The following is a 21,710-nucleotide window of genomic DNA, read 5'->3' on the forward strand; positions in this document are numbered from 1 at the left end:
TCAATCACCAGCATTATATTATACAGTATGTTTCTAGGTCATAGAAGACTTTATTGTTTTTTGGGAAAGAGAAATTGATTTTCAAAGCACGGATGTACGAGAAAACCTTTATTTTATTGTACACTGAACAAAGTACAACACTTGAGAGCTTCGACCTCTATCAAGACATTTCCAGTTCTGTAAAAAACCTTTAATGAGCTAACAATTGGGTATGATACGTATATATAATTTCCATTACCATTCATTTCTCTAGAGCCAAAATTTCATTTGAGCCATTTAAACGATTAACTATATTTATCACACAAATTATTTATATATACTGTATATGTATATATATATTATACATTGCATCAATATAGTCACCATAAATCTTCTTGTGAGCTGTACACATGTTTTGAAACACTATGCCACAATTCGCCTCTTTTAGTCTCTATCTGATATAAATTAATTGACAAATATTAGTAAAACAATAACATCACATAAACGAAACTTACTGAGAAGTTACAACCAAGACACTGCACAAAAGAGTATTTACACAGATGGGTTGAGTGGAGTAAAGAGGAGGGAGGAGAAAGCATTAGAGGCTGGGAGGGGAAGATGAAAAAAAATAAAGTTTAAGAGAAAGGAAAGAGTTTAATGAGAGAAAGGAGAGGGGACAAAATAGGAATGACTATTCTTTGAGTGGTTCATAGTGGATGAGACGCATTGCATTCTCATTTTCAATCACTCCCTTGATGAACTCTCCTTCAGCCAGTCGCTCTATGAGGGGGAAAAAAGAAAAGAGTAAGAGATGTTACAGTGGGAATAAAACTGTAAACAAGATATACAGCAAAGGGTAAAGATGAGGTTGAATTATCTAAGAAATCCGGTCTTATCTCCTGTGTGGGTGTGCTAGTGTGTGACAGTAGCATGCAACGCAGTGGAGTCACGGTACATACATAATAAAGCTTGCATGCTACAAGTGATGCTGTAACTGGGGAGGTGCCCCCAGGTGGATTTATTGCTTGTATTACTATTAAGCCAAACAGCTGATCGTAAAATGTAATCTTCGGATGTAAGAACAGCTGCTGAGGAAAGTTAGTAAGAGCTTACGCTGATTTTCTCTCTCTCTGACATAAGAACATAGTGATAAGAACACAATGACCTGTCATGCACTCCGAGGCCACAACGTATATACACGTGTTGCATGTGTGTTATTTCTCTCACCGTTGTCTTTCTTTTCGAAGTAAGACCACAGCTTGTTGGCTCTCTTCTCGGGTGTGTTCTCATCCTCTGGTAGCTTGCTCTGCTCCTCCTTGGGGATCAGCTTAAATATGGCCTGAGAGGGGGTTGGGTATAAGATCTGGTGATAATGCTACATCATTTCTCTAACACAAATAACGTATGGAACATCAACACAGCACATAAAACAAATGTGTACAAGCCAAGAAGCATGTAGCCTGTAGGACAAGTAACTAAGCTCACAGCCCTCTTCAGTTAATTAGTGTCTTGTATGTATGTGTGGTTTATCAAGCTTCTGATGCAAAACAACTTGACATTTAGAGAAAAGCTACAAGCCAATACTTTCTCCTCATGATTGGCTTATGTCTAGTCTCTGATTACTGTTATTAGCCATTGTATACTCTGTGCAATTTGGTTGAATACAACCAAATACAACCAAATCAAGTAGCTTACAATTAAATCTTACACAAAACATAGCCTGCAATCCCCACATGACAACTGATCTGCCTACCAAATGCAGCTACAAGAGCAATCCTGGAGGGCTTGGTCATCACAATGTACATGTGGACTATGTATTCAAGTTAAAAATCCATTGGTTGTGTCAATATTAATAATGAAGCAGCCCACTGCAGCACATTCAGGCCTGTGTGTCATCTTTCAGAGACAGTTATTCTGCAATGGGCCACTTGGAATCCAGCAGATTGTAAATGACTGTGCACTTAAGTTTCAGGCCTTTAAGTGTGTGTGTCCCACTTAGATTGGAAGCACTCATCTCCCACATTTAAGACACCTAGATTAACATGGATTAGTGCCAAGACTCAGGCCACAGGCCAAACACCAAGATCTCAATCTCTTTTCTCCCTGGACTGTCCCTCCATCTTGCCCCTCTGATCTTGTGGTCTGTATAGGTCACACGGTGGGCTTGTAGATGACAAATAGCTACTGGTCAGTTATAAAAAAAATAAAAATAAAACCAGATCTGTGTCAAGCAGTCGCATACAAATGTGGATACCCTCAAAGACGCACTGTATTTACCCCCTCTCTTAACTAGTCTAGCATATCAGTGTAGAATATGATACTAAACTAAACTAATATTGGCTAGTCCTGCCTTCCTCATTCACTTGTTTCCTATTTCAAACCCACATATGAAAACAGATATTACTGGATTATCTTTCTGTAATAATGATGTTAGTTTCTGTGTATATAGCCGATCTGTTTTTGCCTACCTGTCCCAAATCTCCAGTCTAATTTTGTCATAGGTTATTGAACTTTTGGCAGGGTGGCTTTAAAATGTAGCTATTTTGTGCAGTGGTTATACACATGATGTATATGGACTCGGGCCAGTTGGCCAGGAAATCAATCCCATTACAATGCCAGCTGGATCCTCGGCTGATCTGTCTAAACCTCTTACAATACCATAAAAAAAATATAAAAGCAATAATAAACTTTACAACCTCCATCAGTTTTGATTATTTGAAAACAATGGCTAACAACTATTATACATAAATTAGCATAAATAAATGTAACACTCCAAAGTGGCAGCCTCATGAATAAAAAACATGGATTAGACTCAGGGATGATGAGCAGTCCCGCTATTGACAGAGCAATACAAGAGTAGCCTTGCTTAAGAGTAGGACTGCCTGCATTGGCTGAGAGCTAAACCTGTTATCACAGAGATTATCATGAGTTTGAGGCTCAAAAAGGCTGGCTAATTTGGGTGGAAATTAGTACTGAGACCTACATACCATGAGAGGGATGGTCACTTTCAATAAATAGCAACTAATTTTACATGGATCTTTAAAGGGAGTGGGAAAAATACCAAGAAAACCTGATGCAGTCCAACAGTAATTTTCCAAAACTATTGCCTCAAAAATGACCATAGAGTTCAATCAACACCTCACTGGCATAGACAATTCAAGAAAATTGAACATTATACATTTAAAAAGTAGTATTTACTACAGAACTATTATATTAGATTGCATAATGGCAAGTAATCCTCTTATTTTGTCTTTCTGTTGAAGCTTTGAAAACTTAGAATAAAACCTTTCCCTGCAGACTATGAGCAACAGAGCTCAAATAGAGCCTACATACTATATGTTTATAGCAGCAATAAAGATGAACATTGTGGTAAAATAAAACAGCATCTCTGTCTAGTCAACATGGTTTGATACTACTCTCCATAAGATGAATGTTTAGAAATTAATCTCTATCTGTAGAAATGTTTAGAACAAGATAGATCACCATACTGTAGAAATGGTGATCATTAACTGCTTTTTGTCATGAGACACTTTAATCATAGTTCTATGATTAAAGTACCATTATCTCTACTGTCTTACACATCACTGCATGTATCTTCCTCACCTGGCAGATCTCCGTCACCTCTGTCTTGTTGATGTATCCGTTCTTGTCTACATCAAACAGCGAGAAGGCCCACTCCAGTTTTCGTGTCGTCTTCCCAGTGGAGGTCATATGCAGTGCAATGATGTACTCCTTGAAGTCCAAAGTGCCATCATCGTTGGTGTCAAAGGAGCGAAACACATGTCGTGCGTAGCTCTTGGCATCGCTCTCAGGAAAGAAGCGGGTGTAAATCTGCTCAAACTCTTCAGGTGTTATGCGTCCCGACGGGCACTGCTTCTGAAAGTTCTCATACCACTGGCTGATCTCATTTTCAGTGAATATGGTGCTCAGCTTCAGGTCCTCCAGGATCTCCTTTGATAATGCGCTACTGGTGCTATTTCCCATGGTAGTTGCTTTAAGTTTCTTAATAATGTGTCAATTCTGACAAACTGAAACTAAATATTTGCCACCTGAGTTTTTCTTCTCCTGTGCCACCTGAACTTCTCCTTTCAAAATATATTTTTGTTCACCGGCTTGACCTTTCCTGTTGATATTAGAGGCCAAAGACAACCTTAAACCAAAAGTTAATTTACACATATGGTACAGTCCATTTATGAAATCCTAAATTTGTTGATATATAATAATATATAAACTTTATATACTCAGTAAATCACATTGTCAGGATGATCAAACATGTAAGGAAAGCTTACCTGTGTGCTGTGTGGGTAGACGATGGCTGGAGAATAAGGAGGGCAGGGGGAAACACACTCTTACCGTGGACAGCTGGGTTAATTCTGTTAATGCGGGATTTAAGGTGGCTGAGCTTGACTAAAATGAAACCCCAGATCCTAATTTTCTCTATTGGGTCTGGAAGTCTAGAAAAATCTACAGTATGCGATAGTGTTGAGCTCATTCCTCTCTTAAATTATTTATACACAGTAGGAATTCTTGCTAGTTATGCTTTGTGTAAGTGTATCCAAGAAGTTAATAGTCTTACTTAATGACTCAATATTAATCAATCAGCAGATGTTCATTTCATTTCACTGTATCCTTGTAGTTACAACCCCTTCAAGAAACTGAGAAGTACTTGAGTACTACAGGATTATAAAACTTAAACAATACTTTTATATACTGTGCAACAGATTAGCAGACATTTTCTGGTAAACTCTGGTAACATGGCCCCAGGTGGGTTTCCAAAGCTAGCTTTAGGTTCTCCAACAGTCTGGTATTTCAGTAGTGGCCTTTCAATAGGTTTAGTTGACCACTGACATCTAATTACAGGCTGCCATCTGTCCAGGCAGTTTAACCCCCTCTCCCACTCACCTCTACCTCCAATCCCACCTACGCCCCTCACATTATCGTCACTGCTGCCCTCTGCGCATGACCTCCTTCCTGTCCTACATGAGCTATGATGTTACCCTCCTTTCACTGACTTTTCTGTCACTAGCCTGGGTTTGTTTTACTGGGCTAAATGTTTGAAAGTGTTGGGCTGCCAAAATCTCCTTCTTTTTAGCCATTTTTGGTCCCGGGCTTGACTTTTTCCCTTCACAAAGTATTGTCTCATGCATCCTGGCATCCTGTTTTACACACTGACTGACACAAGCATGCACACTCATGACTTTGCCTACTTTTCTACCCTTGTAACTCAGTCTTTGGGCCTTTCTATGTATATGGTCTCTATCTTTATTGCCAACAGCCATCACCCTACAGGAGGGGTCACAGTAATCAGCACATCAAACTCACTTCATGACACCTTGGCTGACTGATTTACGTCATCAGTGTGTTTTCTTTGATTAGACTGAAAGTATTATCTTGATTGTCTTAACTGTTGTTTCAGTGGGGGCATATAGAGTTATCTGTTACAGTTGCACAAGCGTGTGTATATTTAAACAGGACAGATGAAAGCATAGGTTGACAGCATTAGTAGCACTTCTTACATGTACTCTGTTTATTACACTGTATGAATATCATTCATGGCTTATTTTTGCAGCATGATTTTCTTTGCTCCACAAATATGTTCAGTGAGTCCATCTATTGGATTACTAATGACCTGTCCCGGCCCACCCAATCCAACACTTAGCCAATTACCATCATCATCATCATCCTGTGAGTGCCATGGCCAATAGAATTACTCCCCTCCTCTCCACAAAACAATCCCTGACATCTGACCAATACCCTAGGCTCGTCTAATTAGTGGAGTTAGAACAAGCAAGGATTTGTGGTCACTTATGAAATGTTTTTCTATTTGTGGAGATGGTGAGGATTTATGTAATGTGGATGTCTAAGCACAATCTATAGCATTTAAGCACAATAACAACACAACTGTTAAATGTTAATTTCTTTATAGCAGCTATTTCATTGCTTTGAAACACTAAATAGGATATATATTTCTTTTGCAGGCAGTAACATATATTACACATAAAAAACTAGAGCAGGTGAAAGTTTGTCAATAGTAGAAGTCAACACATCTAAAAATATCTGCTATTAGGCCAGTGACTCACTACTGGCAACATTCCAGTTGGCTGGTCAGCATTGTAACCAATTTACTGGCAGTATCAAGCTTTACCTGTGTTAAACCATCGACCTACAAGCCAGTTCAACGTCAGCACTGACATGTATACTGCAAATCTACCCCACTCAGTGTCAACATGGCAGGTCAGGCCCTGTTATTCATGTATTTCCTGCACTTGGTAACAGAACCAAGCAAACAAGAAATTTGTTTGCAATTAATAATATACAGCTCACCACCAGTGACATGAGAAATGGAAATGCTGAACAGGAAAATGCTTTAAAAAAGAAAAATCCACTCTCAGCCCAAACAATGCCTTTGTGTGACACAACTCAAATCTTAAGACTAAAAGAGAGAGAAAAAGAGGAAGGGAGTTGTTCCTAGATAAATATCTGGTAATGGGTTGTAATGACGCTTAATGACGGACAAGAGCTTCCTTATGAATACAAGGGAAGAGAGGGACAAACAAACGATGACAAAATTCTTGACAACTGTGTCCACCAATTTGTAAGGCCTGGGGTTGTGACATATAAAAGTAAGAGCACTTGGGCCTCCTGCTCCCATTTCTACACCCATTGTCCAGACAGAAAGTCAGCAGCAACTTTAGACTTTCACTAAAATCACTCATATACAAAAAAAAATCACATCTATGAATTTAGAGGACCTTCAATTAACACAATTTCCACTGACATCTAAGCTCCTGATTCAACACTGAGGTAAGCAATGCACTACGTTTTAGATAAAATACAACATTTTAGTTATTCTAAAGTTATCATACTGAGTCTTGATTTTGCAGTTACTTACCAATCGTACTAAATAGTGTTTCTTTCATACTCTATCCAACGCATTAAAAAGTAAAGATATGTATACATCTACAGTATGGGAAACTTGTGAGTGATCTTGATTTCAATTTAGAATTTAGAAATTTAGTGGGCTTAAGCAATTTGGTTTGCATAGCATGTTGGTTCCAATGACAGTGGCCAAAGAAAGAAAGATTTGTATCTAAAATTTTATTAAATTGCTTTGTATCTTAACTCAAAGTTCAGTAGAAATGCTTGGAGCTATTTTGGCTGTGATGTGATGATCAATGTTAAAATACTATTATCCTATAATTCCTTAACCCAGGGTCAGTCAAACATTGTTCACACCCACAGATCTTTATTTTAAATTGTAGTTCAGATTCAAAAGTTCCCAAAGATATCAAATATATAAGGCTGTATTTTTGGGAAACGTGTGTAAATGATGCACAAGACATCTTTGACGAAATGGTGTAATAACATGGATACTTAGGTTTGAATATTTCACTCAGTGTAAACATCATATAGCTTCAATGAAGAGTTGGAACTAGGGATAAGATGATTTTTCCAATCTTAAAGTTGCGGTATGCAGTTCTAATCCAATACATGTCTTTTTGTCAAATTCAGCAAATATCTTCTCACGGTCTGTTAGTTGTCCGTTCTGTGTGTGAGCTGAAAAGAAAATCCAGTGTTTGTACACAGCCCTGGCTCTGTAAATAGGAAACAAACAAAGTGGCTTGGACTGAGCCACACAACACTATTCCAGCCATGATTGGGGTGTCAGGTAACATTAAATGACTTGCCTACGGACATTCAGCTTACTCTCTAGTTTGCCCAGATATGCTGTTGTTGTGATGTTTGCTATAGTTAAATTAAATCAAGTTTATTTATAAAGCACATTTAAAAACAACCAAAGTTGACCAAAGTGCTGAACAATAACTTAACATAGAACAAAATCACATAACATGGTAGCCAGCATAAAAATACTATCCCATACACAAATAAATAGGTAAAGGATAATTTTAAACACAGAGGAGTAAAAGTGAGGCATAAAACCATTAAGGGCAATCAAAGTTTAGCCTTAAAAGTGTCTACCGGGGGGGAACACTTAATTGAAAATGGTAAACTGTTCCAAAGCTTTGGGGCGGCTACTGTAAATGCACGATCGCCCTTACCCCTTAGCCTCGAACGTGGGACAGCCAGGGAAACCGTCTCGTCCTCTCTGGCTGCTAGCTTTGCAGCAGCAACTGTAGGGACAGTTTGCTAACCCACAACCTAGCTAAGGTTAGTTACATTACTTGGTGTGTCGTTGTTCGCTCTATATCATGGTATTTGTCATGGTATTAGATTTCTCCAGAATCGCATACCCCACCTTTAAAGCTACATATGGGGAAATAAAAATGGAAAACTGGATGTTAAGGGGTTTTTAATCAGGACTATGTGTCATGTTTTAGGAGTAAGAAAGAAGAAGAGGCTGCATGCCAAATCACTTTTGGCCATCTGACAAAGGAATTAAAACCAACCATGACAACCAAGATGGAAACGCTTGATCCTTCAACTCTATCAGATGTCACTTCTACTGTCACCTACGACCCTAAATCTGATACAGTGACCTTACCAAGAGGGGTCGTCTCAGTGGCGGGCATCACGATGGTGACCGGGGGCGCTGAGCTTTCCTGTGGATCCTGTATGCTGGCCTTTGGTTTTTGGGGAACTCTCATTGGCTTCAGTTGTGTTGCTGTGGGGCTGTGGGACTTGCTGAACCAGTCTAAAGGAGGGACCTCTCACTTACTGGGACTGGGAATTGTGATTCTGGCCCTCAGTTTGGTGGTGGTGGGAAGTGTGGTGGCATTTTACCTCCTGACGAAGAAGAAGAGAGAGATGACACGAGAGGAGAGAGAGGATGGAAAAGAAGTTCTTGTAGAGAGTGATAAGGTAATTAAAATAGTCACAGTTTAAAAAAAGAATGAATGAGAGATATTGAAGAGAAACTGATGAGAAGTCTGCGCAGAATTCTGAATGGACTTTAATGTAAATAACACACAGTCATACTGCACAGGAAAAACCATGTGCCTCTTTTACAAAACAAGTTCACGCCATGTCATTTCCACTCTATACCTCCTGCTCTTCCCTTTATCTTTCAATCTAAATTATGTAGAAATGCAACTCTTGTTTTCCAGGGAAATACAACATATTCCCTCCATTTTATGCTACTTTTGACTTCTACTGCACTACATTTTAAGGGAACTTTTGTACTTTTACCTGCACCATATCTTATCAACAGCTATAGTTACTAGTTGCTTTGATGATCATGATTTTACATACAAAACATATGAGCAACTTATATATTTTGTTGTGTATGATTTGTTGCATTGTTATAAATTAAACTACCCAACAGTATATAAAGTAGTTTTCAATTAGCTTAGCCTCATCCAGTTTCAAAATGCTGTTTACAAATGAATGCATCAGCACTAATAATCCAGTATAATATAATACTCTGAAAGGGGGCATTCTGCTACCTGTTGAATACTTTATTTTTGATACTTTAAGTACATCCTGCTGATAATACTTCTGTACCTCTGTAAATTATGAATACAGGACATTTAAGTGTTTTTATATTGAGGTATTGCTACTTTTATTCAAGTAGCATTTAGTAGCACTTCTTCCACCACTGCCTACCACCAAGTTTTACTCATAATGCCCATATTTTCTTTCATTCTCATGACTGGCAATTTTGCATGTACCAGACAAACCATCTAGAGTATGTAATAAATGGACTACATGTAAAATGTGTATGTTTGTGTGTGTGAGAGAGAGGGACAGTGACAGAGAAGGAGAAAGGAAGAGAGAGAAGGACAGAAATATTAATACCTGTAAGAAGGGCTACTGAGTGAGGGTCAACGGAACAAGACACCAACAACATCAACAGAAATCAAAAGGGAGAAGAAAGGAGAGGACCAGGACGAGGGAATTTGTTAGTAGCCTACCTCCATCTGCTGGAATTTAAACGAAATGTACTTCATTCCAGTGACATTCTTCGCAGTGATTTATGCTACAGTAAATGTTGTATACCTGTGTGAAATATTAACTCCACCTTTTAAGCTGTTTTCATGTTGATTATTCACAGCATATTTCTTATGTAATAAAGACTGAGGGTTCAGCAATAATGCCTCTATAAAAAGACATTTGGCTCAGTCGTCTCTTTTGCCTTTTGACACCTTGGCACTACTGAATAACTTGACACCTGAATAACTTTACCTACAAGCACCATTTATAATGCAAACACTGTTAACTTTCTGATATTATTCTGATCACTTGCAGTGACATGGGAAAAAAAGACTACCTAGTTCTCAGGTAAGCGAGGTATTTCGACTTGGACGTGTATTACTCAGGTCACCTGACAGCCCGCTGCAACCTCCTTGGTCACGTGTCATCGTTCAAGTTTCAGGAAACAGTTTTTTCTCCTTCTGAAACGAAACTGCCCACGTCCCGCCTCTTCTTTCCGCCTATTGGTTACAGCCGACAATTACAGCGCTCTGATTGGCCAGACTGAGGCCATGTCTGTGTACGTCAGGATCAAACAACACCCCCTTCTTTAAACTCGTTTATATGTAATTGATATCGTCCCCGAAGAAAAAACGGCTGGAAATTCAGTATTTTTTGAGGCAGTGAAATTAAAGTTACGAGGGAGTAAGCCGTTAAGGTGAGTTTGTAAAACGGCAGCCGAACCGCGCGACGACTCGGCTTGTTTTTTGGTCAAGTTACAACTTTGTAAACTTGCTGCCAAAGATCTCTCAAGGTGTCCACTGTCAGTCAGGTTACTTATTTATACAGTATGTCAGTTCAAGTGTGTCATTTTCAAAGGTTTGAATTCTTCTTAGCCAACCAAGAAGGCTAATTAGCCTAGACGCATATAACCTGCTGCAGTTTTTAGTTGTTCGTGTGTTTACATTTGAATTTCTGTGTGCTATTCGTGGTGCTGTTTCACGCGCACACACACATACACACACGTTCAGGCGCTCGTTTGGTTTGTCTCCGTGCTACACATTACATGATCCTTATTAGAGGATGTTATATTTAACAGAAAGATCCACTGTCTCTTTCATATGTAGGTTAGGTTAAATGTCAGGAGGCCTTTAAAGTCTCGTAGTACCTACATGCAACTTTGGAGCTACACCCTTTTATTAGACACCTTGCCAAATATGTACTGGCGATTAAGGCTGCAACTAATTATTATTTTAATTATTAATTAACCTGCTGTTTTTTCTCAATTAATCGATTAATCATTTTGAACTACAAGATGTCAGACAGGACGTAGTAAAAAAATTCCCATCACAATTTCCTGAAGCTCACATCTTAAGGTTGCTTGTTTTGGTTACAATTTAATGGATTAATTGACTAGTCTATTGACAGAAAATAATCAATCTAAAATTTGATAATCGATGAATCATTTGAGTCACTTTTCAAGAAAAAAATTTCATTGGTTCCAGTTTCTTAAATGTGATGATTTGATGCCTTATTTGACTGTATACAGAATATCTTTGGGTTTTGGACTGTTGGTTGGAAAAAACAAGCAATTTGAATATGTCAACTCGGGCTGCAATCAGCGCTTTTCACTGTTTATTGACAAAACAGTTATTTGAGAAAATAATTAGTATTAAAAATAACCATCCCTTTTGTTCAACCAACAGTTCAAAACCCAAAGATATTCAGTTCACTACTATTACGTAAGACAAAATAAAGCAGGAAATCCTCCTAATTGAGATTCTTAAACTAGGGAATGTTGGGAATTTGTGCTTGAAAATTTACTTAAACGATGAATTGCTTATCAAAAGTAGTTGCCAAATGATTTTCTGTCAAGTGACTGATTGATCAACCAATTGTTTCAGCTCTTCTGGTAATGTTGCTTAAGTTGTGGTTAAGTTATGGGGGTAAATGTATTCAACCCACTGAACTACATACAACAAACGTTTTCTGCCTTTGAAAATGGCGACTTTAAAGAGAAATCCTTCCAGGCATGACTAAAATGTATGTATGTTTACATTTGTCTGTAAGCCTAAACGCTAAAAAGTTACTAATCTTTAATGAATGTCTTTTTAGTGTATACCCTGACTTCAAACCAACCATTAGAATTTAGATTTCATCCTTACTGAGCCGATGCACAAACAAACCACGTTAGTCACAGATTATAATAGCAGAAAACCACATGACCATATTCAACCAATTATAAGTTTATGGTAATTAATTGGAAAAAAAGAAAGATAAAGCATGTCTAAGCTTGAATGTTGCACAAAGCAGCTGACTGTCCTTTAGCAGTTAAACTTGCAGTGTAGAAGAGATTGATTACCATTGCACATCATATTTTCTTCTTTTCTTTCCCAGGATGGACTCTAAAACGCCCCCTGACATCAGATAAACTTCACAGTACAGGAACAGCTAGTTGAGTGCAGTCTTAAGAGGATGCTGTCCTTTTCGAAAACAAATGGAACATTAAGTTGTGGAGGATGGGTGGTGCTGGTGTTAGCAGAAATGTCAGAAAGCTAGATAAACTAGTTGTATTTGCTGGTGAGTAAGTGTAGTCAGGAGAGCAACTTTTTGCTACAGAATTGCTTATAGAGTTGTAAAATCCTTTGCCTTTGCTGTTGAGTTGGGGAAACCGTTTTGACAGTTAATACAGCAGATAAAAATAATTGGCTGATGGAGTGCAGTGAGAGAGTGCTGTGTGGGACAGGGGAGGTGGAGCTGGACCCCAACATTGTGAGTGAAGAGGCAGGAAAACTGTATTCAGAACTACAGGTAAAGCAGCTCATTATTTTTTTTCATTTCCGAGCTAATATTGTTTTCATGAAAATAATATGCCATGTTTTTCTGAATGGAATAAATATGTAGCTGTGGTCACACCTACCTTACCTGGTTTCTCACTCTGTTGCTTTGCCCTATCACAGACAATTATTGAGACCCATGGTGAAGGTGTGGTGGAGTCGCTGGTGCCCACATTTGTGTGGGTCCTGGAGGGGCTGGCCAGCTGCAAAGCCCAGCTGAGAGACAGGGAGGAGGAGGCGGAGAGGGAGAAAGCTGAGCGAGAAGAGCTGCTGGAGAGATACCAAGCAGAAAGAGCACTCAGGAAAGAAAGTCAGGAGGTGGGGATTGATGGAGTTTTGAAAGATGTGAAAGTAGGCGGTTGTCTGTGCTCAGAGCTGTTAATGCATTTTGTCTTCTTTAGAGGTATCTGGAGCTGGATGACCAAATTGAACAAGAGAGGAGAGCCATGAGGGCGAGGGAGAAAGAGAGAGAACGACGAGAGAGAGAGCTAGAGAAGAAAGCAAGAGAGCAAGCTGATCAGTGTGAGTATTTGAATATTAACTGTGACAATGGCATGTTAGCCATGTATTTCAAATTTGTAATTTTTCTCCTTCAGTTTCATTCATCTTTCTTGTGCATGTCAGGATTAGATACATTTTAAATCTAAAGCTACATGTTATCTTGTCTTGCAGTGGTGGCCTTGGAGGAGCAGAAGGTGAATCTGGGTAGAGAACTGAGCACACTGAGGCTTACTCACAACAAGGTTGGATAGTGCTGTTTAGTCTAAAAACTTGTGCGCTATTGTATCACCACACGTGACTTCTTAAACACCCTGTTATTCAATGTTTAGCTGTTTGTTTTTGTCACTTCTTACATGTCACTGATGTTCTCTCCTTTAGTTGGCTCACACGTATCGGGAACTTTTGGAAAAGAGAAAGGATTCTGAAAGAGATTCTCCTTTAAGGTTGTTCTTATTCAGCACTCTTTTTATCTAAAGCTAATTTCTTATACTATATGCTATAGGTATTCAGTAACAGCAGCTTTATTGCGAGCCATACAATAGCTACTGTGGGCAGCAAATGTAAATTAAATTTTGCTTTTCAGTCACACCTGGCAACACACTAGTAAATGTTCCATGTTGTATTGTTGTTAATTGAGACATTTATGGAAAGGGTTAGCTCATTAACCAGAAAGCTATAATTTCACCCTTTGAGGTTTTGTCTGAAAAAAAAAAAATGTAATGGTAATTTCCAAAATAGAATGGCAGTTGTTGGTAGGTGTTGATCACTATTCCGTAATGGTAAGAGTGCTGCAAGAAAATGGTGCAAAATGTAAGAAAGAAGCACAAATTGATACTGTTTATTCAGATAACTTTTCTATGCAACACTGCATTTAGGAATCATATACGTCCCAAGAATGCTGAATTTCCACCCATCCAAGTCTTGTCAGAATCCAGTGTTAATGAAAAGGTAAACATATTCTTTTTTTTTTTTTTTTTTTTTTTTTTTTTTTTTACACATCTATATTTCGAACACTTTTGATACAAAATTGTGGCAGAGAAGTAGCTGTTTCCTGCTCTTTTTTGTAGATGATTCAAAAACCACATTCAAGTTCTGGCCCCCCCTGTTTGGAAGATCTAGTAGCCAACGATGAAAAGACGATTGACACTGCAGTAAAGCCCATTGCAGATCAGTTTATCAATGACATCATAAGCTCCACTCCTGAGCTGAAGCAATTTCATGGCTGTGTGGATACAAGGTAATAATCTGAAACTAATTTTTGTCAGTTGGAGATTTCAGTGTAAAGTATGTGTAATCATGAACTAAAGCCAAGTTCACATTAGCTCATTGTCATGTTCACACAGAATACATCAGAGATTAACGTGTTTTCTCACATTTCTTACTCTTTCATTTGCATCATCAGCACCCCAGTTAGACCTAACAGCAAAGAGCCACCGAGAGATGAGTCGGAGGCCAGCTTGGAGGAGGAGATAGGGGAGGTGGAGGAAAAGGAGGGAGAGAAGGAGCGCAAAGTAGAAGAAGAGCAGGGGAGAGAGAAGCAGGAAAAAGATGAGGAGGAGGTGGAGGAAGATGATAGTATGGAGTGGGAGCTGCGCAACACTGACTCTGTGTTCTCTGAACTGTCAGAGCTGAGTCGGGATTATGTGGAGAGTGTAGACCGAGGGGCCAGTGTCAGAGGTAAATTCATCAAGAAAACACATACATAGACCTTTTTCACAAACATGGTTGATGTACTTTCTCTTCTAACCCATCTTAACCAGAGGCTTAATTAACAGTTACAAAATGCTAACTGCCCAGGAATTAGCCAGTTATCATTCTGCAACCCTCGATCAGATACATACACAAAGTGACAGAAGGTTGGTTTCTAAAAAATAATGTGGCAATGGTGAGAAACTATGTATACCCTGCCAACATGAAGTGCAAGTACATCAGTGAAAAGGGTCTCTTGCTGTAGGTTTCATAAAACTTTACTTCCTTCTTTACCGTTTTGCACCATTTAGTAATTTCTTCTTGGGTATGAGTGAAGAGTAAATCCTAATACCAGTTAGACCTACATTTCTCTCAGTGTTCTCTATGTGTTCAAATGTTTTAAATACTTTTTTCTGTGTAGGCAGTGCAGACCAGTTTGAGGAGATTCTTTCTCAGTATGAGGAACTGAAAGTCACCAAGTGAGTCCTATATTTAATTTCTCTGACTTTGTTAGGTTTTTTTTTTTTTTTAAGTGTACATGGGATTTTCCAAGCACTTGGGTTTCTTGCTTCAGTACAAACTCAATCAATAAGATCACTCATGTGTTGGAACTGTTCACTCTCTTTACCAAAATGATTTCTTCATAATCTTAAATTATTGATCTTTTGCTCTGTTTCTTTTTTTCAGTGAGTTAGTAGAAGCTGCCCGTAAGGCTGTGATATCTCGGGTAGTCGAGCTAACAGATGACCGTTCAGCTCTTAAACTTGAAGTGTCCTCTCTTCAGGAAACAGTCTCACGATTAGAGGGGAGGATGAAGGAGAAGGAGGAGGAAACTAAGAGGTGTAGAAGATTGTATACTGTATATTTTCCTGTTTTTTAAAATTGTTTGTTAATTCTTTGACTTTGCACTATTGCATTTATATTTATTATAATACTTTATATATTGCTGTTAGAATAACTTTGTGCTTTACATACACTGTTTTCCATAGACTTCGGAAAGAACTGGAAGCGTGCCAATCTGAAAATCCTGATGTAAGGAGCCATTGTTATTTTCAGACTTTTATCTACTATATCATGAAGATGTAGTGCAATAGTACGACTGCATTGGAGAACTTTTTTTAAGATTCAGTAACTGCTCAGTTATAATTATGATGTATAAAACTGATGTACGTACCACATTAAATAGCGTGAATCTTTCCACTCAGGCCTCTCTACCCACATCCATGCGCCACTTCTCTCGTTCTGAAATGGCTCGTGTGGTCATGGAGAAGAACCAATATAAACAGCGTCTGTTTGAGCTGCAGGAGGCAGTAAGACGTAGTCAGATACTCAGGTAACTTTGCTACTGAATCAACATAGATGTGTATATATGTTTGTTTGTTTTTATTAAGTCGATATCTGTTCCAATAGAGAGTTTACAATTTGGCTAAAACAAGAACAATTGTGTTTCAGGTCTTTGTCTCCAACCTCATTTAGTGTTTTTTCTTTCTTTTTTTATAGAGCAACAAAGGAGGAGAGGTTAACAGAGGACAAAAGGTCAAGTGTTTGGAGAAAGTAAGTGTTTGTCTTATCCGTCATCTCATCTTGTCTCATCTAAAAATAGAACATTTGACATTATGCTGCATACTCATCCTCTTGTCAATTAAAATTGCAGTGAAGTTAATGACATAACAAACAAAAATGTTGGCTGATGCAGCTTCATTCCCCAAAACAACAGGTAGCCTGGTCCCCATGCCTGCACTACTGTGTGCCAAAGGATAAAGCAGGCAGTAAAGCTAGATTACCTTAAAGCAACCCAATAATGTATGAAATAATATGCCGTATAAATAAACAACTGGGAAAATTGTTATACCAAGATGTGACGTTCACCAGGTTGCCTTGATCTCCAACCTGTAGTCGGTAAACACGTTAAAATATCAATTACAAAACCAGTGGGAATGTAGCTCTGTACCACTTGGTTTCTGAAATAGTCATCAAAATAAAACTTTTTCGATTTCAGGGTCCATTTGTTCAGAAGTACATGAAGGCAAAAAGACTGTGCCTTAAGACTGCTGTAAAACAGTGTTGTGAGTGTTTGAATAGGTAAACAATGTCAGCTGGGAGAGGGAAGAATCTCACTCTGTATCACATGGATACAACACAGAACTACTGGCATATACAAGTGTGCTAAGTAATTGCATGTTTGGTAATATGCTGTAGCCAGACATTTTATGGTCTGTATAAAATAATGATAATTGTTTTTTGTTTTTGTTTTTTTATTAAAGGTTCAACCGCTTGTTTGGCCTGTCCAAGGAACCCTTAATCCCACCATCTGCTTCTGCATTCGACCTGCCAACTTCTCCATTACTCACTCGCTCTCCTCTGGAGTCTCCACAACTACCGGCTGTCAGTCAAACTCGTGCTGAGTAAGCTAGTGTTTCTGGCCATGTCTGTCTTGCATATGCTCTTCTATTTAAATCATTATTTGCAACAAAATTGAATAATTATAAAAGGCTCGGTCAAGCTGATTAACACCAGAGGCATTCTCTCTAGATCTGCTTCTCCTGCTGCTCTTTCCCCTCGTGTCAGGAGGAGAGAACTCTACAGAGACATTCGCACACACATTTGGGGATCACTTGGAAAGCGGCAGATACACGGCTGGAGCACACCACTGGCAAACACACAGGTAGTAGAAATGCACACATAGGTACACAGAAATGCAGCAGTCTGAGAGGGAAAGTAGAGGAGAACATAATCAAAATGGGCCTAAAGCTCGCCTGAGTCTGAATTGTGCATTGTTGTTACCTGACAGCATTTATTTGAACTAAAGCAATGAAAAAGAAATCTTGCCTTCCATCCATCCCATTACATTGGATGGACGAGACTCACCACAGAGAATTTAACATACCCAGACGTGTACATTTCCACAATCCTATCAATATCCTGGTAACTGTCATTATTGTAGGAATCCCATAAACCTGTCCCAGAGCCTAAAGATGTACCTGTTCTAGTGCAGCTCAGACTGTTGGATCAAAGAGACTCCACAGCTAAGGTAGACCTTTTCACTGCAAAACTCTTGAACACAAGAACCTAGCAGCCTTTACATCAGGCACATTTAAATGTGGTTCCTAACTTATTTTTCTTTTCAGCTGAACTGTGCAGTCGCAGTCACACCTGAGATCTCAGGAGAGGCCACAGTAAGTCTGTCATTATCCTTGTTAAATAGCAACCATAGTCATTTTCTAATCACCATGTACAATGCCACCCAACCATAAGTAACACTTCCAGGGACACATTGTTTCATGCCACTCATCTTTCCAAATTCCATATCTGTCCTTCTCTGCCAGTGTTCTGTGTGGGTAGTTTCTGGCCCTGCCTCCTGCAGTGATATTACAGTGATTGACCCAGCACGGTCCAACACAGTACTGGATCAGTTCAGCCTCCCTCCCACAGCTCCTGCTCTCTGCATCTGTGCTGTGCCTCCCATAGGTCAGTGCCGGTACAATGGGCTGCAGCAGCTGCCTACTGACAACTTATCTAATGTATTCTGTACTTCTAATGTATTATCCCCTCATACCATACTGATAATTAAATGGAAACATTTGGAAATCAACTCTGCCTACTTAGCCTTTCCTTTTGACACAATCTTTCTTGTCTTGTTATGTCAGGTGACACTGCAGGAACTGTGTGGATTGGAACTCAGGAAGGAAGGTAATGTCTGCTGAATAAGCAGCTCACTTCAATAAATAACACTCTCTCTGAGTAAAATACTTGTTGGCAAAGCACTCTGAACCCCCCCCCCCTTCTCCTACTGTCTCTGTCTCACAGTTTACTGGTACACTCAGTCTCTGTTGGCAGGCGGCGCTGTCTGCAGTCTGTTTCCATCTCAGAGGGTGTTCATTCACTCACGTGAGTTCTATTGTATTTGTATTTAAGTGTTAGAATTTCATTATTGTCTTAATGTGACATTAAGTTATCTCCATGTCTTTATCCAGAAAATCTTTAGAAAATAAGCAACTTTTTGTTGACTCAATCTGACAGGTATTCCCAGGGTCAAGTCATAGCTGGTTTAGCTAATGGGACTTTAGCCTTTTTCTCACACAGTTCAGGTAATGGTTTCCTCTTTATAGACATATGCGACTGTGTCAGTTAATCTATCTCTCCATTTTGCATGCTTCACATAACCTAATGTTAGTGATGTCAATAATGAAGCAATGAGTGCTGTGATTGACAGGTGGCTGGAATCTACAGTCACACTCGGTGATGCCTCTTGGATCAAACCCTTTGCAGCCCATACGCTGCTGCCTTGCAAAAGGTAGCCGCATGTGGGTGGGATATTGGAACAGAGTCCATGTGGTTGACATTGACGGCAAGAAGGTTGAGGTAAGAAACAGAGGACGTACCTACATCATGTCTTATGTTCACACTGCCTTTTGAACTCACTATCATTATTCCTTACCTGACCTTACAGCAAACATTCTCAGTGTCTGAACGCAGCGAACAACAGGTTCGTTTCCTGTGTGCGGGTGGAAGTGGTGTTTGGACATCCTGCCGACTTGACCCAGTCCTCAGACTGTTTGACTGGTCCACAGGACGGCCGCTACAGGAAGTCGATTTTACTGCTTTGGTCACTAAAACATTAGGTGCTAAAACTGTATTTTTTCTTTAATTACAAATCCTTTTTTAATGTAAAAATAATGCATTCACAGTTGCACATGTACTGTGTGCCTAACTATTAGCTCTGGGATATACAGTATTACAGTATGTTTCAGCATAGTGTAGTAATTTCCCACAATGTCAGCTGGCACTGTTTAAGCTCATAACAGTGCTGCTCACACCAGATAGAAATCTTTTTGTTGATACTACCTATACTCATTGAGTATAGAAATGTAAACCTGCGGGTTTTGTGAATTTTTTTAGTTTGTTTTGGGTCAGGCAACTTTGAGTTTAAACTCTTTATTGCAGCTCAGCTAACATGTTTCTGTCTCCCTCTGTAGGTCAAGCCTTCCTGACACTCTCACCTCTCCAGATATCGTCTCTCGCAGTCGTCTCTGGACGCCTGTGGGTGGGCACAGGAGGTGGTGCCATTTTCTCCATCCCATTATCCATAAGTGAGTTTATTTAGACTGAGTATAAGTACTTGAATTTTATACTGTCAGAAATGTGCTCTATCTAGTATTAATTATATGAATGACCGTCTACAGCATCGGAGGACGTTTCCATCCCATATTGCTCCATTGCATCAGCCCAGCTGTGTTACCATGGACATAGACAAGCTGTCCGGTTCATCATCGCTGCACCTGGTAAGAATCTGATAGGTTAAAGGCTAACATGCTAAATATTTTCACTTGCTTGCTGAATTTGTCTTTTAGTGACCATGTAATCATCTTTGTCCCACAGGTTGTTTGATCACCTCTCCTGGCAGCAGCACTGTCACTACCTCTCAGCTTATCCTCAGTGGAGGGGAGGGCTACATCAACTTCCGAATTGGTGAGTGGAAGGAAAACACAGTTGTGGTGCCAAATTGTTTAAAATTGTGAGATGTGTTGGATCAGTGTTGCATTCATTTACCATTTAGTCAGTGCTTAGTTGCCTAACTGAGCCGTCTACGTTTTTCAGGAGACGATGCCAGCGATGGATCGGTAGAGTTGTGCCAAGCTACACCTCAGCGGTCCGAACGCAGTCACATGATCATCTGGCAGAATCCCACCCCCTCTGTGCCCAGCCCTGCCCTCTGACATCGCTCATCTCCTTGTTCTGTCCTTTTGCAATAAGATAAAGATGGAGCCGACGTATGCTGTACACCAGCAGACCTAGAGACAACATTGGAAATGGTGCTTTCAAGGAACTGAATGAATCGACGTCTCAATGTGGCAGTAATAAAGTATCCTCTTAAAAATATATATGATATATACTGTTTCATCCTTTTTTACCTCATTAATTTTGTACATCTGTGTTTTGACTGGACTATCCTAATGGATGATGATGCCTTACTGTGTGCCTTCATCTGATTGCATATCATTTCTGTTGAATTGGTCAGTAATTCAGCTGCCTGATTGTAAATAGCTCATATTTACCTTTGCACTAACAATGCATTCAGTTTCCCTGACGTTCAGCTCTGTGATACATTGTATTACCAGACCCCAGTTGGGTGTTTTTTTTTTTGTTTTCTTTTTTGTTGTCGAAGAACATGCAGAGTTGTCATTCACATCTTCATTCGACCAAGGGGGCACCAGGTCTTTCTGTCATACATCTTTTGATCATAAAGTTTAACTTAATAATGTGGCTGCTCTTGAAGCTGCTGTGTACATAATTTGTTGTTAACTGTGAACTGGAAACAGGTATTGGTCTCAGCGTAAAGACAATCAGATACTTCTTATCTCCTGATGCTGTATTGGGATTGGGGATATCTTTTGATTATGATGTGTTTCTTTTCAAATTCTGCCTGTCCACATCACGTGTGGCTTAATTACAAATAACTGCACATTTTAAATGTGTCTGCATAAAAATATGTGATGTCTCATCTTTTTAAATGAACAATGTCAGTGCTTGTCCTCAGAAATTTATATTTATTTTCTCAATTAGTTCTTTGCTTAATGTCTTTGGATGCCTTAATTTGTTTTATGTTTTAATTTGATTTCAGTATCTTTTGTAAAATAAGGGAGAGAAATTCTTTGAAGTGCTCTACGCAGTATTTATGTGCAATCACAAGTTTGTGCACACATGTTGACATAGCAGCTCCTTATCCTTCTTGGAAAGACAATTAAGACTTGAGTATTCGTTCTGACTCAATGTTGTGCAAACATGATTGTTATTAAAAATGTCTTCAATGGTTCATGTAGTAACTTTCATTCT

At 39.1% G+C, this 21,710-nt stretch overlaps 3 protein-coding genes across 5 annotated transcripts; 2 read left to right on the forward strand and 1 right to left on the reverse strand.

Moving 5' to 3' along the window:
* Positions 1-93: 93 nt before the first annotated feature.
* On the reverse strand, positions 94-4,377 carry rcvrn2 (recoverin 2). 2 transcript variants are annotated; one of them, XM_044209142.1, is made up of 4 exons: positions 4,269-4,377; positions 3,583-4,102; positions 1,207-1,318; positions 94-759 (listed from the first exon to the last, which is right to left on the reverse strand). In XM_044209142.1, the coding sequence occupies exons 2-4, from the start codon at positions 3,961-3,963 to the stop codon at positions 671-673; spliced, it is 582 nt and encodes a 193-aa protein (XP_044065077.1). In that variant the 5' UTR covers positions 3,964-4,102; positions 4,269-4,377; the 3' UTR covers positions 94-670. The 2 variants fall into 2 exon arrangements, with proteins under 2 accessions (XP_044065077.1, XP_044065078.1); XM_044209143.1 differs by lacking the exon at positions 4,269-4,377 and having other exon boundaries at positions 3,583-4,243.
* A 135-nt stretch (positions 4,378-4,512) lies between these two features.
* On the forward strand, positions 4,513-10,049 carry LOC122882098 (transmembrane protein 100-like). Its single transcript, XM_044209145.1, has 2 exons — positions 4,513-6,783; positions 8,319-10,049. The coding sequence occupies exon 2, from the start codon at positions 8,389-8,391 to the stop codon at positions 8,821-8,823; it is 435 nt and encodes a 144-aa protein (XP_044065080.1). The 5' UTR covers positions 4,513-6,783; positions 8,319-8,388; the 3' UTR covers positions 8,824-10,049.
* A 361-nt stretch (positions 10,050-10,410) lies between these two features.
* Positions 10,411-21,690, forward strand: si:dkey-17m8.1 (C-Jun-amino-terminal kinase-interacting protein 4). Of its 2 annotated transcripts, none has more exons than XM_044208885.1 (28): positions 10,411-10,567; positions 12,247-12,660; positions 12,810-13,004; positions 13,088-13,208; positions 13,359-13,429; positions 13,566-13,630; positions 14,063-14,135; positions 14,255-14,424; positions 14,590-14,864; positions 15,298-15,355; positions 15,564-15,716; positions 15,866-15,908; positions 16,082-16,209; positions 16,377-16,430; positions 17,141-17,281; positions 17,409-17,541; positions 17,821-17,907; positions 18,005-18,052; positions 18,203-18,344; positions 18,524-18,566; positions 18,684-18,764; positions 18,897-18,964; positions 19,090-19,238; positions 19,327-19,498; positions 19,853-19,966; positions 20,060-20,158; positions 20,256-20,345; positions 20,475-21,690. In XM_044208885.1, exons 2-28 carry the CDS (start codon positions 12,562-12,564, stop codon positions 20,591-20,593), a joined length of 2,991 nt encoding a protein of 996 aa, XP_044064820.1. In that variant the 5' UTR covers positions 10,411-10,567; positions 12,247-12,561; the 3' UTR covers positions 20,594-21,690. The 2 variants fall into 2 exon arrangements, with proteins under 2 accessions (XP_044064820.1, XP_044064821.1); XM_044208886.1 differs by having other exon boundaries at positions 17,445-17,541.
* Positions 21,691-21,710: the final 20 nt, after the last annotated feature.

This window comes from Siniperca chuatsi, linkage group LG9 (genome assembly GCF_020085105.1).
Source record: "Siniperca chuatsi isolate FFG_IHB_CAS linkage group LG9, ASM2008510v1, whole genome shotgun sequence".
Lineage (NCBI taxonomy): Eukaryota > Metazoa > Chordata > Actinopteri > Centrarchiformes > Sinipercidae > Siniperca > Siniperca chuatsi.